Here is a 13,175-nt window from a genome sequence, read left to right on the forward strand (position 1 = left end):
CAGTCCGGAGCCTCCAGCGACGATCCCCAGTCCGGAGCCTCCAGCGACGATCCCCAGTCCGGAGCCTCCAGCGAAGATCCCCAGTCCGGAGCCTCCAGCGATGATCCCCAGTCCGGAGCCTCCAGCGACGATCCCCAGTCCGGGGTCTCCAGCGACGGTCCCCAGTCCGGGGTCTCCAGCGACGGTCCCCAGTCCGGGGCCTCCGGCGACGATCCCCAGTCCGGGGCCTCCGGCGACGAACCCCAGTCCGGGGTTTCCCAGCGACGGTCCCCAGTCCGGGGTCTCCGGCAACGGTCCCCAATCCGGGGCCTCCGGCGATGATCCGCAGGATCCATGGCCCGGAGCCTCCAGAGAGGATCCAAGATCTGGAGCCTCCAGCGACGGTTCCCAATCCGGATCCTCCAGCGACGGTTCCCAGTCCGGAGCCTCCAGCGACGGTTCCCAGTCCGGAGCCTCCAGCGACGGTTCCCAGTCCAGAGCCTCCAGTGAGGGTTGCTAGTCCAGAGCCTCCTGCGAGGGTTCCCAGTCCAGAGCCTCCTGCGAGGGTTCCCAGTCCAGAGCCTTCAGCGAGGGTTCCCAATCCGGAGTCCCCGGCGACGATCCACGGTCCGGAGTCCCCGGCGCGACGATCCACGGTCCGGAGCCTCCGGCGACGATCTACGGTCTGTAGTCCCCGGCGACGATCCACGGTCCGGAGCCTCCGGCAACAATCCACGGCCCGGTTCCTCCGGCGACAATCCACAGTCTGGAGTCCCCGGCGATGATTCACGGTCCGGTTCCTCCGGAGACGATCCACGGTCCGGAGTCTCCGGAGACGATCCACGGTCCGGAGTCTCCGGCGACGATCCGCGGTCCGGAGCTTCCGGCGACGATCTACGGTCCGGTTCCTCCGGCGACGATCCACGGTCCGGTTCCACAGAAGCGGTTGGATCCGCGAGCGGAGCGAGGTCTACGTCCCGAACCGGAGCCGCCACCGAGGCTAGATGCCCACCCGGACCCTCCCCCATAGAGTCAGGTTTTGTGGCCGGAGTCCGCACCTTTGGGGGGTACTGTCACGCCCTGACCTACCTTAGAGAGCCTTTTAATTCTCTATTTTGGTTAGGTCAGGGTGTGACTAGGGTGGGTACTCTAGTTTTTTTATTTCTATGTTGGCCTGGTATGGTTCCCAATCAGAGGCAGCTGTCTATCGTTGTCTCTGATTGGGGATCATATTTAGGCAGCCTTTTCCCACCTGTTGTTTGTGGGATCTTGTTTTGTATTGTTGCTTTTTAGCCCTACAAAGCTGAACGTTTTGTTTGTTACGCTTTCTTGTTTTTTGCCGGTTATCATAATAAAAACGCTGCATCTTGGTCCGACCATCCTTCCAACAACGATCGTTACAGATACAAACCCCCCAAAAATCTATTTTAATTCCAGGTTGTAAGGCAACAAAGTAGGAAAAATGCCAAGGGGGTGAATACTTTCGCAAGCCACTGTACCTCAACAGGCTAGTTTAGACAACTATGTATAAAAGCCTGTAAACCTGTTAGGCCAGTAATAGATTGATGGTGTGTGGGCTGTGGGCTGTTTTGGGAGAGATGGATTGGGTGTTTGTGACTCTGAAGGTATCTGTTCTGAGTTAGTGTGGCGGCACAGTGGGAGAAGAGGAAGATGCACTATGCCACAGGATCGCTAACCCGCATGATCATGAGCTTTATTCAGGCACGCACACACACACACACAGGCATCGCAGGACAGAATGATTATTTTGCATTGTGCTGTTTGGAGGATGTGGGGAGCTGTGTTGTCTATGTATAATTCATCCAGATACAACTGGTACATACTGTATCATTATGGGCTAAAAAAACAGCTGTGTGTTTCACTGTGGAGAGAGAGAGAGAGGAGAGAGAGAGAGAGAGAGAGAGAGAGAGAGAGAGAGAGAGAGAGAGAGAGAGAGAGAGAGAGAGAGTGTGGGGAGGTTGTGGACTAGTGCACTTTCCTCCAGTCATCAATGACTATCTCATCTATAACCACTGAGTTATACACGAATAGGCTCTAATTCTTTCCCACTAAAGCAACAAAGACTAGGAGCCAAAGACGGACACCCAAAAAACGGAGCTATATCTTAGGTTAATCTGATAACATCTACTGAGTATCTGTACATCACAGAGTTCACACTTAGGAAAACATCCTTATCATAAAGACTCAAGTCCAACCACTGCTCTGCAGCTGTAGTGTCAACTAAGTACATATAGTTAACACAACTAAGTACATATAGTTAACACAACTAAGCAAGTTTTTGCTAGCTCAACCACATCCTCTACGCACCACTCCAAAATAGCCACAGTCGTGTTGTTTTGGTGACGACGCCAAAACGTTTCCACAATGGACCTGAACTCTAACCTTTGACCCGATAGGACCCCAAGTTCTTTGACCCCCATCCACATACTAAACCCCACACCCTCTGCTCCAGTTGCCCTCACTCCAGACCTGTCCTGCCCTAGAATTCAGTTCAACTAATAATAGATAGAAAGTGAATTGCATGGATTTTCCCCCTATTAATAATGTAAAATTAGCAGCTGTACAGAAAGACTCATGTGAAGGCCAAATTACAGAGGAGGAACTTATTGATGCAATTAAAGCCTTTAAGTCTGGGAAAACTCCAGGGATGGATGGCATACCAGTTGAGGTATATCAAACCTTTTTGATGTACTCAGAGGACCGTTATAAGCATGTTTTAACCACTCCTATAAAAATGGTAGATTATCAGATACTCAACAAGAAGGTCTGATTTCATTATTACTGAAACAGGACACAAGTGGTAAATATATATAAGATCCAGTTCATTTAAAAAAATCGGAGACCCCTTACACTTCAGTGTTGTGATTGTGATACATTCTAGCAGAATGCATAGCGCATCGAATTAGAAAGGTATTGTTGGATATTATTCATCCTTTTTTTTACATGGACGATACATTGGAGATAATATAAGACAAGTACTGGAAACAATAGAACAATATGAAAAATCTGGGTAACCAGGCCTGCTATTCATTGCTGACACTGAAAAGGATTTTGATAAAGTACAACTGGAATTTATATATAAATGCCTGGAATATTTCAATTTTGGAGAATCTCTTATACAATGGGTTAAAGTTATGTATAGTAACCCTAGGTGTAAAAGAGTAAATAATGGCTACTTCTCAGAAAGTATTAAACTGTCAAGAGAAGTTAAACAAGGTTGTCCGCTATCGGCATATCTATTTATTATGGCCATCGATATGTTAGCTATTAAAATCAGATCCAACAATAATATCAAGGGGCTGGAAATCCAGGGCCTAAAAACAAAGGTGTCATTGTATGCTGATGATTCATTTAAATGCACAATTTGGATCCATCCACAGCCTCATAGAGGATCTAGATACTTTTCCTAACCTCTCTAGATTGAAACCAAATTATGATATTACGTATTGGACCACTAAAAAATACAACTTTTACATTACCATGTAGTTTACCAATAAAATGGTTTGACGGTGATGTGGACATACTCGGTATTCATATCCCGAAAGAAAGAAATTATCTCACTACAACACATTTTCATAGAAAGTTACCATGGAAAGGAAAATATCTGTCTATTTGTGGAAAAATCACACTGATTTACTCTTTAGTCATATCCCAGATGACCTATTTGCTTATGGTTTTGCCTACACCTAGCGACCTGTTTTTTAAATTATATGAGCAAACAATATGACATTTTATTTGGAACGGCAAGCCAGACAAAATTAAACGGGCATATTCATATAATGAATATGAACTCGGAGGGAAGAGATGATTAAATATTAATGCATTAGACCTCTCACTAAATGCTTTAGTCATACAAAAGTTATACTTAAATCCAAACTGGTTCTCTAACAGATTAGTAAAAATGTCTCATCCCATGTTCCAGAACGGCCTTTTTGCCTTTATTCCGATTACAACCTCTCACCTTCGGTTATTTGAAAATGAAATCATCTCTAAAATATCGCTATTTAAAAATAAAAAAAGCTAGAGAAAGTTGGTTGCAATTTCAGTTTAATCCACCAGAAAAGACAGAACAACTAATACAAAAAATATTATGGCTTAACTCAAATATACTATTTGTTTAAAAATATACATATTTTTTAAAAGATTTTTTATAAAGAAAATAAAATATTTAAAAAAGGTAAAATCTTTGTCAATGATATCATAAATAGGAGTGGTAGAGTTATGTACCACATGCAGCTAACAAAAATATATGGAAATGTCTGCTCTACCCAAAATTACAACCAACTAATTGCAGCAATACTGCAAAAATGGAACAAGCAAGTGGAGGTAAGGTACTTGTCTGTCGGCACGGCATAAACATTTTTTTATTAAAAAAAAAAGTATAACAGTTTCATTTAAGGACCAAAAAATTGACAGCTGTGCCATACAGAATGCAAAATAGTTGGGAAGAGATTTTTGATGTACCGATTCCAAAACACATGGTTTATGAACTGAAATGCAAAATTATGCTGGATTCAAAACTTAGAATTTAAAAATGTAACTTATTATATGGCTGAAGAATTGCAACATTTACCTGGAGCTAACTCTGCAAATAGCTCTGCTGTGTTATTTGAAAAGTCATAGCCAATCAATCAATAATATAATTGTCACGCCCTGACCTTAGTTCCTTTTTTATGTCTCTATTTTGGTTTGGTCAGGGTGTGAGTTGGGGTGGGCATTCTATGTTGTTTCCCCTATGTTTTCTATTTCTATGTGTTTGGCCTGGTATGGTTCCCAATCAGAGGCAGCGGTCTATCGTTGTCTCTGATTGAGAACCATACTTAGGTAGCCTTTTCCCACCTGGTGTTTGTGGGTAGTTGTTTCCTGTTTTGTGTTGTTGCACCTTTCAGGACTGTTTCGATTTTCGTTTCTTACATTCACTTTGTTATTTTGTATTTCGTGTTCAGTTATAATAAATTAACATGGACACTTACCACGCTGCGTTTTGGTCCGATCTTTCCTGTTCCTCAGATGAAGAAGATTGTTACAATAATAATAAAAAAAATTGCTAAAAGTATCTTTAATTTACAATCTGTAGAAACTATGAGAATAGAAAGGTTCAGAACTTTTGTGAAAAATCCCAACACAGTTGAAAATATATGGCAAATATACAGTAAATAAAAACTGGATGGTGTTAAGAGATAGATGGGAGGGGTTTTGTGGGGCTGAAGGGTGGGACTAAAAACAACAAGATAACTCATGTAAAATATACTGTGTCATTAAAATGTATATAGGTTCAGAACTTTTGTGAAACAGCACAGTTAAAAGTATATGGCAAATAGAAATCAAACTGGATGGTCTTCAGAGACAGATGGGAGGGGGTTGAGGGTAGCTGAAGGCTGGGATTAAAAACAAACAAAAGATAACTATTGTAAAATACATTGTGCCCGTAAAATGTATATAGGACGTATAACCTGGAAGTAGAAGCACTAAGTGTTGTCCTTTAGTTTACTCCAATTAGGGGAGGGGTGGTAGGGTTAGGGGAAAATAATAAAATGAAATATTTTTTTTTTAAATATACAGTATATACAGTACCAGTCAAAAGTTTGGACACACCTACTCATTCCAGGGTTTTTCTTTGTTTTTACTATTTCCTACATTGTAGAAAATATTTATATCTGCAATATTAAAGCTGATCTACCCCCCAAAAAATACAAATAAAAGAACAGATAGAAAGAGGGATTATAGAGAAAGCGAGAGATAGAGAACTGAGAGAAAGCAGGAGAACGAGGTAGAGAGGGGACAGAGAGAAAAAGAGAGAAAGAGGTAGAGAGAGGTAGAGAGTGGTGAGTTCTGGTACAGTCCAGCTCTCCCTGTGACACAGAGGCCTGTCCTTAGTGATTGTTCAGCCACACAAAGAGAGTGACAGGGCTGCCTAGCACTGGGGCTGGGGCTGGGGTTGGGCCTGCTGCTGTGTAGGCTGGTCATGGGAGGGTTGAAAAGGCACAGTGACTGAATGGAACAGTTATAATGTTAGAATAGACTGTTAGAATGTTCTGTAAGATGGCTCACAGGATGGGTAGTAAAATAATCCAATGGGAGTTTTTCGAAAAGGGAAGTAGGGCAAAACACATGCACCCAGGCAGACACACACAGAGACTGAGACCAAAGCAAGGAGGGGATTTCAGCTCCATCACACTCTCAGAAATGGTGAGTGAAATGTCACAGTTTTATCTAAACGTTCCTCTCTGTTGGCATGGCGGGCTCTAACATAACAAACACAGTAGTACCCAGGGGTACCAACCGGGCACGGCCATAAACCGCTCAGGACACACACACACAACCGGGCACAGCCCCGGTGTTCTGCCACAAACTGCTCAGGACATAGATACTGATCCCTTCCTGTCTGTCTGATGATGTCACAGCCCAGGTCCAGGGGACTTCCTGTCTGACAGTTAGAGGGGGTTTCCCTCAGGAGTTAACTAGAGGGAGGGTCTGGCTTTCTCACGGTGCTGATGATCATCATAAACACACACACACACAACCGGGCAGGGCCACAGTGTTCTGCCACAAAAACACTCAGGACACACACACACAGACACATACACACATACAGTGGTAATCAAATCAGTAATGCTGTGATCTGGTCTCTCTCTAGCCTGTCAGCTTGTCAGTAATCTATTGCGTATAAAGCTTATACAGCACTACCTCAGTCACATCAGAATCAGCACTAAGTACTCAACCAGTACTTATTGTAAGTGAGTCGTGTCAAGGCAGTACGTTTACACAGCTTTGAGCTGACACACACACACACACACACACACACACACACACACACACACACACACACACACACACACACACACACACACACACACACACACACACACACACACACACACACAAACACACTTTAGAGCTGACAACTAGGGTTACGGTTAAGTTTGATGTGGTGCTTTTGGTAAACACTCTCTGCAGGTCTACAGTTATAAGGATACAGCTGTGGAATACAAATATAAAATAAAAATGTATTCGTCACATGCACTGAATACAACAGGTATAGACTTAACCGTGAAATGCTTGCTAACGAGCCCTAACCAACGATGCGGATTTAAACAATAATATTAGTTTTTTAAATAGTAACACAAGAAGAATAAAATACATATACAGTGGCAAGAAAAAGTATGTGAACCCTTTGGAAATGCCTGGACTTCTGCATAAATTGGTCATAAAATGTGATCTGATCTTCATCTAGGTCACAACAATAGACAAACACAGTCTGCTTAAACCAATAACACACAAACAATTATACATTTTCATGTCTTTATTGAACACACTGTGTAAACATTCACAGCGCAGGGTGGGAAAAGTATGTGAACCCTTGGATTTAATAACTGGTTGAACCTCCTTTGGCAGCAATAACCTCAACAAAACGTTTTCTGTAGTTGCGGATCAGACCTGCACAACGGTCAGGAGGAATTTTGGACCATTCCTCTTTACAAAACTGTTTCAGTTCAGCAATATTCTCGGGATGTCTGGTGTGAACCGCCCTCTTGAGGTCATGCCACAGCATCTCAATTGGGTTGAGGTCAGGACTGACTGGGCCACTACAGAAGGCGTATTTTCTTCTGTTCAAACCATTCTGTTGTTGATTTACTTCTGTGTTTTGGTTCGTTGTCCTGTTGCATCACCTAACGTCTGTTGAACTTCAATTGGTGAACAGATAGCCTTACATTCTCCTGCAAAATGTCTTGATAAACTTGGGAATTCATTTTTCCGCTGATGATAGCAAGCTGTCCAGTCCCTGAGGCAGCAAAGTAGTCCCAAACCATGATGCTCCCTCCACCATACTTTACAGTTGGGATGAGGTTTTGATGTTGGTGTGATGTGCCTTTTTTTCTCCACACATAGTGTTGTGTGTTCCTTCCAAACAACTCAACTGTAGTTTCATCTGTCCACAGAATATTTTGCCAGTAGCGCTGTGGAACATCCAGGGGCACTTTTGCAAACTTCAGACGTGCAGCAATGGGTTTTTTTGGACAGCAGTGGCTTCTTCCGTGGTGTCCGCCCATGAACACCATTCTTGTTTAGTGTTTTACGTATCGTAGACTCGTCAACAGAGATGTTATCATGTTCCAGATATTTCTGTAAGTCTTTAGCTGACACTCTAGGATTCTTTTTAACCTCATTGAGCATTCTGCGCTGTGCTCTTGCAGGACGTCTTTGCAGGACGGCCACTTCTAGAGAGAGTAACAACAGTGCTGAACTTTCTCCATTTATAGACAATTTGTCTTACCATGGACTGATGCACATCAAGGCTTTTAGAGATACTTTTGTAACCCTTTCCAGCATTATGCAAGTCAACAATTTTAAATCTTAGGTCTTCTGAGATCTCTTTTGTTCGAGGCATGGTTCACATCAGGCAATGCTTCTTGTGAATAGTAAACTCAAATTTGGTGTTTTTTACAGGGCAAGGCAGCTCTAACCAACATCTCCAATCTCGTCTCATTGATTGGACTCCAGGTTAGTTGACTCCTGACTCCACTTAGCTTTTGGAGAAGTCATTAGCCTAGGGGTTCACATACTTTTTCCAACCTACACTGTGAATGTTTAAATTATGTATTCAATATAGACAAGAAAATCACAACAATTTGTGTGTTATTAGTTTAAGCACACTATATTTGTCTATTGTTGTGACTTAGATGAAGATCAAATCAAATTTGATGACCAATTTATTCAGAAATCCAGGTATTTCCAAAGGGCTCACATACTTTTTCTTGCCATTGTATATACAGGGAGTAACAGTACAGAGGCGATGTGCAGGGGTACGAGGTATTTGAGGTAGATATGTACATGAAGGCAGGGTAAAGTGACTAGGCATCAGGATATATAATAATACGAGTAAAAAGTGACTAGGCAGCAGAATATATAATAAGAGTACAAAGTGACTAGGCATCAGGATATATAATAATAAGAGTAAAAAGTGACTAGGCATCAGGATATATAATAATAAGAGTAAAAAGTGACTAGGCATCAGGATATATAATAATAAGAGTAAAAAGTGACTAGGCATCAGGATATATAATAATAAGAGTACAAAGTGACTAGGCATCAGGATATATAATAATAAGAGTAAAAAGTGACTAGGCATCAGGATATATAATAATACGAGTAAAAAGTGACTAGGCATCAGGATATATAATAATACGAGTAAAAAGTGACTAGACGCCTCCCGGGTGGCGCAGTGGTCTAGGGCACTGCATCGCAGCGATAGCTGTGCCACCAGAGTCTCTGGGTTCGCGCCCAGGCTCTGTCACAGCCGGCCACGACCGGGAGGTCCGTGGGGCGACGCACAATTGGCCTAGTGTCGTCCGGGTTAGGGAGGGTTTGGCCAGTAGGGATTTCCTTGTCTCATCGCGCTCCAGCGACTCCTGTGGCGGTCCGGGCGCAGTGCGCACTAACCAAGGGGGCCAGGTGCACGGTGTTTCCTCCGACACATTGGTGCGGCTGGCTTCCGGGTTGGAGGCGCGCTGTGTTAAGAAGCAGTGCGGCTTGGTTGGGTTGTGCTTCGGAGGACGCATGGCTTTCGACCTTCGTCTCTCCCGAGCCCGTACGGGAGTTGTAGCGATGATTGACAAGATAGTAATTACTAGCGATTGGATACCACGAAAATTGGGGAGAAAAGGGGGTAAAACATATTTTTTTTTAAATACAAATAAAAAAGTGACTAGACATCAGGATAGATAATAATAAGAGTAAAAAGTGACTAGGCATCAGGATATATAATAATATGAGTAAAAAGTGACTAGGCATCAGGATATATAATAATAAGAGTAAAAAGTGACTAGGCATCAGGATATATAATAATATGAGTAAAAAGTGACTAGGCATCAGGATAGATAATAATACGAGTAAGAATAAAGAAATAAAGAACAGAGTAGCAGCAGCATATGATGAGTGTGCAAGTTTGTGTGTGTGTTTATGTGTCTGTCTCTCTGTGTGCGTGTGTGCGTGTGTGTGTGTGTGCGTGTGCGTTTGTGTGTGTGTGGGGGTCGTGTGAGAGTGTCAGTGTAGTGTGTGTGAGTGTGTATGTAGTGTGTATATACTGTATAGTATTGTGAGTGTGCAAAGCCGGTGTACGATAGGGTCAGTGCAGATAGTCTGGGGAGTCTTTGGCAATTTTTTTAGGCCTTCCTTTGACACCATCTGATATAGAGGTCAAGGATGGCAGGGAGCTCGGCCCCAGTGATGTACTGAGCTGTCTACACCACCCTCTGTAGCGTTTTGTGGTCAAGGGTGGCGCATTTGCTATACCAAGTGGTGACGCAGCCAGTCAAGATGCTCTCGATGGTGCAGCTGTAGAACGTTTTGAGGATCCCCCTGAGGGGGAAGAAGCGCTTTCATGCCCTCTTCACGACTGTGCGGGTGTGAGTTGACCATGTAAAGTCCTTAGTGAAATGGATACCAAGGAACGTGAAGCTCTCGACCGGCTCCACTACAGCCTTGTCGATATGGATGGGGGGCGTGCGCTCCCCTCTTTCTACTGTAGTCCACAATCAGGTCTTTGGTCTTACTGACATTGAGGAAAAGGTTGTTGTCATGGCACAACACTGACAAGTTTATGACCTCCACCCAGTAGGCTGTCTCATTGCCGCAGATGAACAGCCCTGCCACCGTCGTGTCGTCGGCAGACTTGATGATGGTGTTGGAGTCGTGCGTGGCCACGCACTCGTGAGTGAACAGGGAGTACAGGAGGGGACTAAGCACACAACATGAGGGACGGCGTGGCGGAGGGGTTGTTGCCTACCCTCACCACCTGGGGCCGTCCCGTCAGGAAGTCCAGGATCCAGCTACAGAGGGAGGTGTTCAGTCCCAGGGTCCCCAGCTTGGTGAGGAGCTTGGAGGGGGGACTATGGTGTTGAACGCTGAGCTGTAGTCTATGGACAGAAATCTCACATAGTTATTTCCCTTCTTGTCCAGGTGGGAGAGGGCAGTGTGTGAAGTGCAATTGATATTGTGTCCTCTGTGGATCTGTTGGTCAGTATACGAATTGGAGTGGGTCCAGGATGTCTGGGATGGTGGTGTTGGTGTGTGTCATGACCAGCCTTTCAAAGCACTTCATTTCAGATGTGAGTGCTACATGGCTGTAGTAATTTAGGCAGGTTACCTTGGAGCTCTTCGGAACAGGGACAATGGTGGTCAGTTTGAAACATGTTGCGATTACATACTGGGACGAGGAGAGATTGAACATGTCAGTGAAGACACTTGCCAGCTGGTCTGGGCATGCATTGAGAACGTGCCCTGGTATTCCGTCTGGCCCGGCGGCCTTGCGAGTGTTAAAATGTTTAAAACTTTGACTCACATCGGCCACGGAGAAAAGCTTCAGTATAATTCAATAGAGTCCAAATGTGAAGCCTAGCATTTATAGGTAGCATTTCTCAGAGTGTATATAAACACTAAGATCTGTGGTCCTATGGAGCTGCTCTGCTGTTTTTTCCCTTGGGAAACCAGGTGTGTGCACTCTGTGCAATCAGTGAGTGATGTGTGTATGGTCTCACCAGGGCATGAGTCTGCCTATCCTGGTCCACCTGCTCTTGGTGATGAAGAAGCCGACAACAGGGTCGGTCATGGCTCCCCACGCCTTCCCTATGAACAGAACCATGGAGGCCTGGAAAGGGTTGATCTGAGGAGGAGTTAACAGAGGAATTAGAAGACGCAGAGAGAAGGGAAAGGAGGGAAAGAAGGAAAAAGAGGGAGAGAGAGTGAGAGAGATAGAGAAAAAAAATAGGAAGAGATAAAGAGAGGGACACACACAGATGTGTTACCTGGGCGACATCCAGCAGGTAGATCTGGAGGAAGAACGCCGTAGCGCTGCCGGCCACCTGATTGGGCGCTCCTCCGATGGCGAAACACAGTTTACTGCAGAAAGACAGCCTCTGGTCCAGCACAGTCTACGGACGGGCCGAAAAATATCTGAGAGTTACAAGTCAGTTAGGCCTATCACTCACACATTTCATGAAGTGCATTATCCGAGAAAAAGTCAAATAAATTATATGCAAAGCCTATGAGATACAGTTGACTACTCTGCCTTTCTTTACCGTGTAAAGACAATAATTATGTTTGTTAGCCATGGCTATGTAGCCTAAATATTAGCCTCAGATAAGATACAAGCAGGAAACAAATCTGAAGATGGAAGCTATCTTTGTGGATAAGGAATACAGATTTTGTAGCAGAATGAGTCTGTGACAGCAGGACGCTGGATTTATGACGTCCCCAAAAAATTCAGAACCACAGAACTGGAGATAGAATTCCCATCTTTAGAATTCTAATTTCAGAAATATATTGTCCACTGTGATGTCAGAGACATCCCTGAGCGCCATTCAGATGACAGTCGATACAGACGTATGACCTTATGTCATAGACCATGACTAACTTCCTTGTCCAAATAGTATATGAAATATATGTCCAAATATGACTTGCGACATTGTTTAGTCAAGCACTATCCATGAGATAGAAGGGTAATACTTTATTTCGATAGTCCCAAGTAGATGGTCTGTAGATGTTCAGTAGATGTTTAATAACTGTCAACAACATTTCAACTAACTATCGACTAACCCTAACACTTATGATCAGGGGATGATCAGAGATGTTTCCATCCTTACACATGAAATAGCAGAAAAACCACCAGGCTCCTGGAATGCCCAATATTTACGACTGTTATGAACATCTCAGAGACAGACACGGAAACACACGCGGCACGGACCAAAATACAGCAGCTTCTGATTAAATGTCTTACCTTCTGTCTCTCTCTCTCTCTATATGTATATACAGTATATATATATCTTTCTCTCGCTCTCTCTCTCTCTCAATTCAATTTCAATCTAAGGGCTTTATTGGCATGGAAAACATATGGTAACATTGCCAAAGCAAGTGAAATAGAAAATGAACCAAAGTAAAATAAACAATAAAAACTTAACTGTAAACATTACACTCACAAAAGTTCCAAAAGTCATGTCTCTCTGTCTCTCTCTCTCTCTCTCTCTCTCTCTCTCTCTCTCTCTCTCTCTCTCTCTCTCTCTCTCTCTCTCTCTCTCAATTCAATTCAATTCAATTGACTTTATTGACATGGCAAGTTCATTATTACTTACATTGTCAATGTATACATATCGAAAAATAAAAATCAAATATATATGTAT

At 43.6% G+C, this 13,175-nt stretch overlaps 1 protein-coding gene across 1 annotated transcript in view; it reads right to left on the reverse strand.

The window, feature by feature from the left end:
• LOC120024403 (major facilitator superfamily domain-containing protein 2B-like) overlaps positions 1-13,175 on the reverse strand; it is a 39,290-nt gene that overhangs the window by 22,689 nt on the left and 3,426 nt on the right. The window contains exons 2-3 of the mRNA XM_038968644.1: positions 11,805-11,930; positions 11,538-11,662 (exon numbers count right to left, since the gene is read on the reverse strand). Coding sequence (XP_038824572.1) covers positions 11,538-11,662; positions 11,805-11,930 — 251 coding nt within the window. The remainder of the gene's footprint in view (positions 1-11,537; positions 11,663-11,804; positions 11,931-13,175) is intronic.

The sequence above is a fragment of the Salvelinus namaycush genome, chromosome 29 (assembly GCF_016432855.1).
Source record: "Salvelinus namaycush isolate Seneca chromosome 29, SaNama_1.0, whole genome shotgun sequence".
Taxonomy (NCBI): Eukaryota; Metazoa; Chordata; class Actinopteri; order Salmoniformes; family Salmonidae; genus Salvelinus; species Salvelinus namaycush.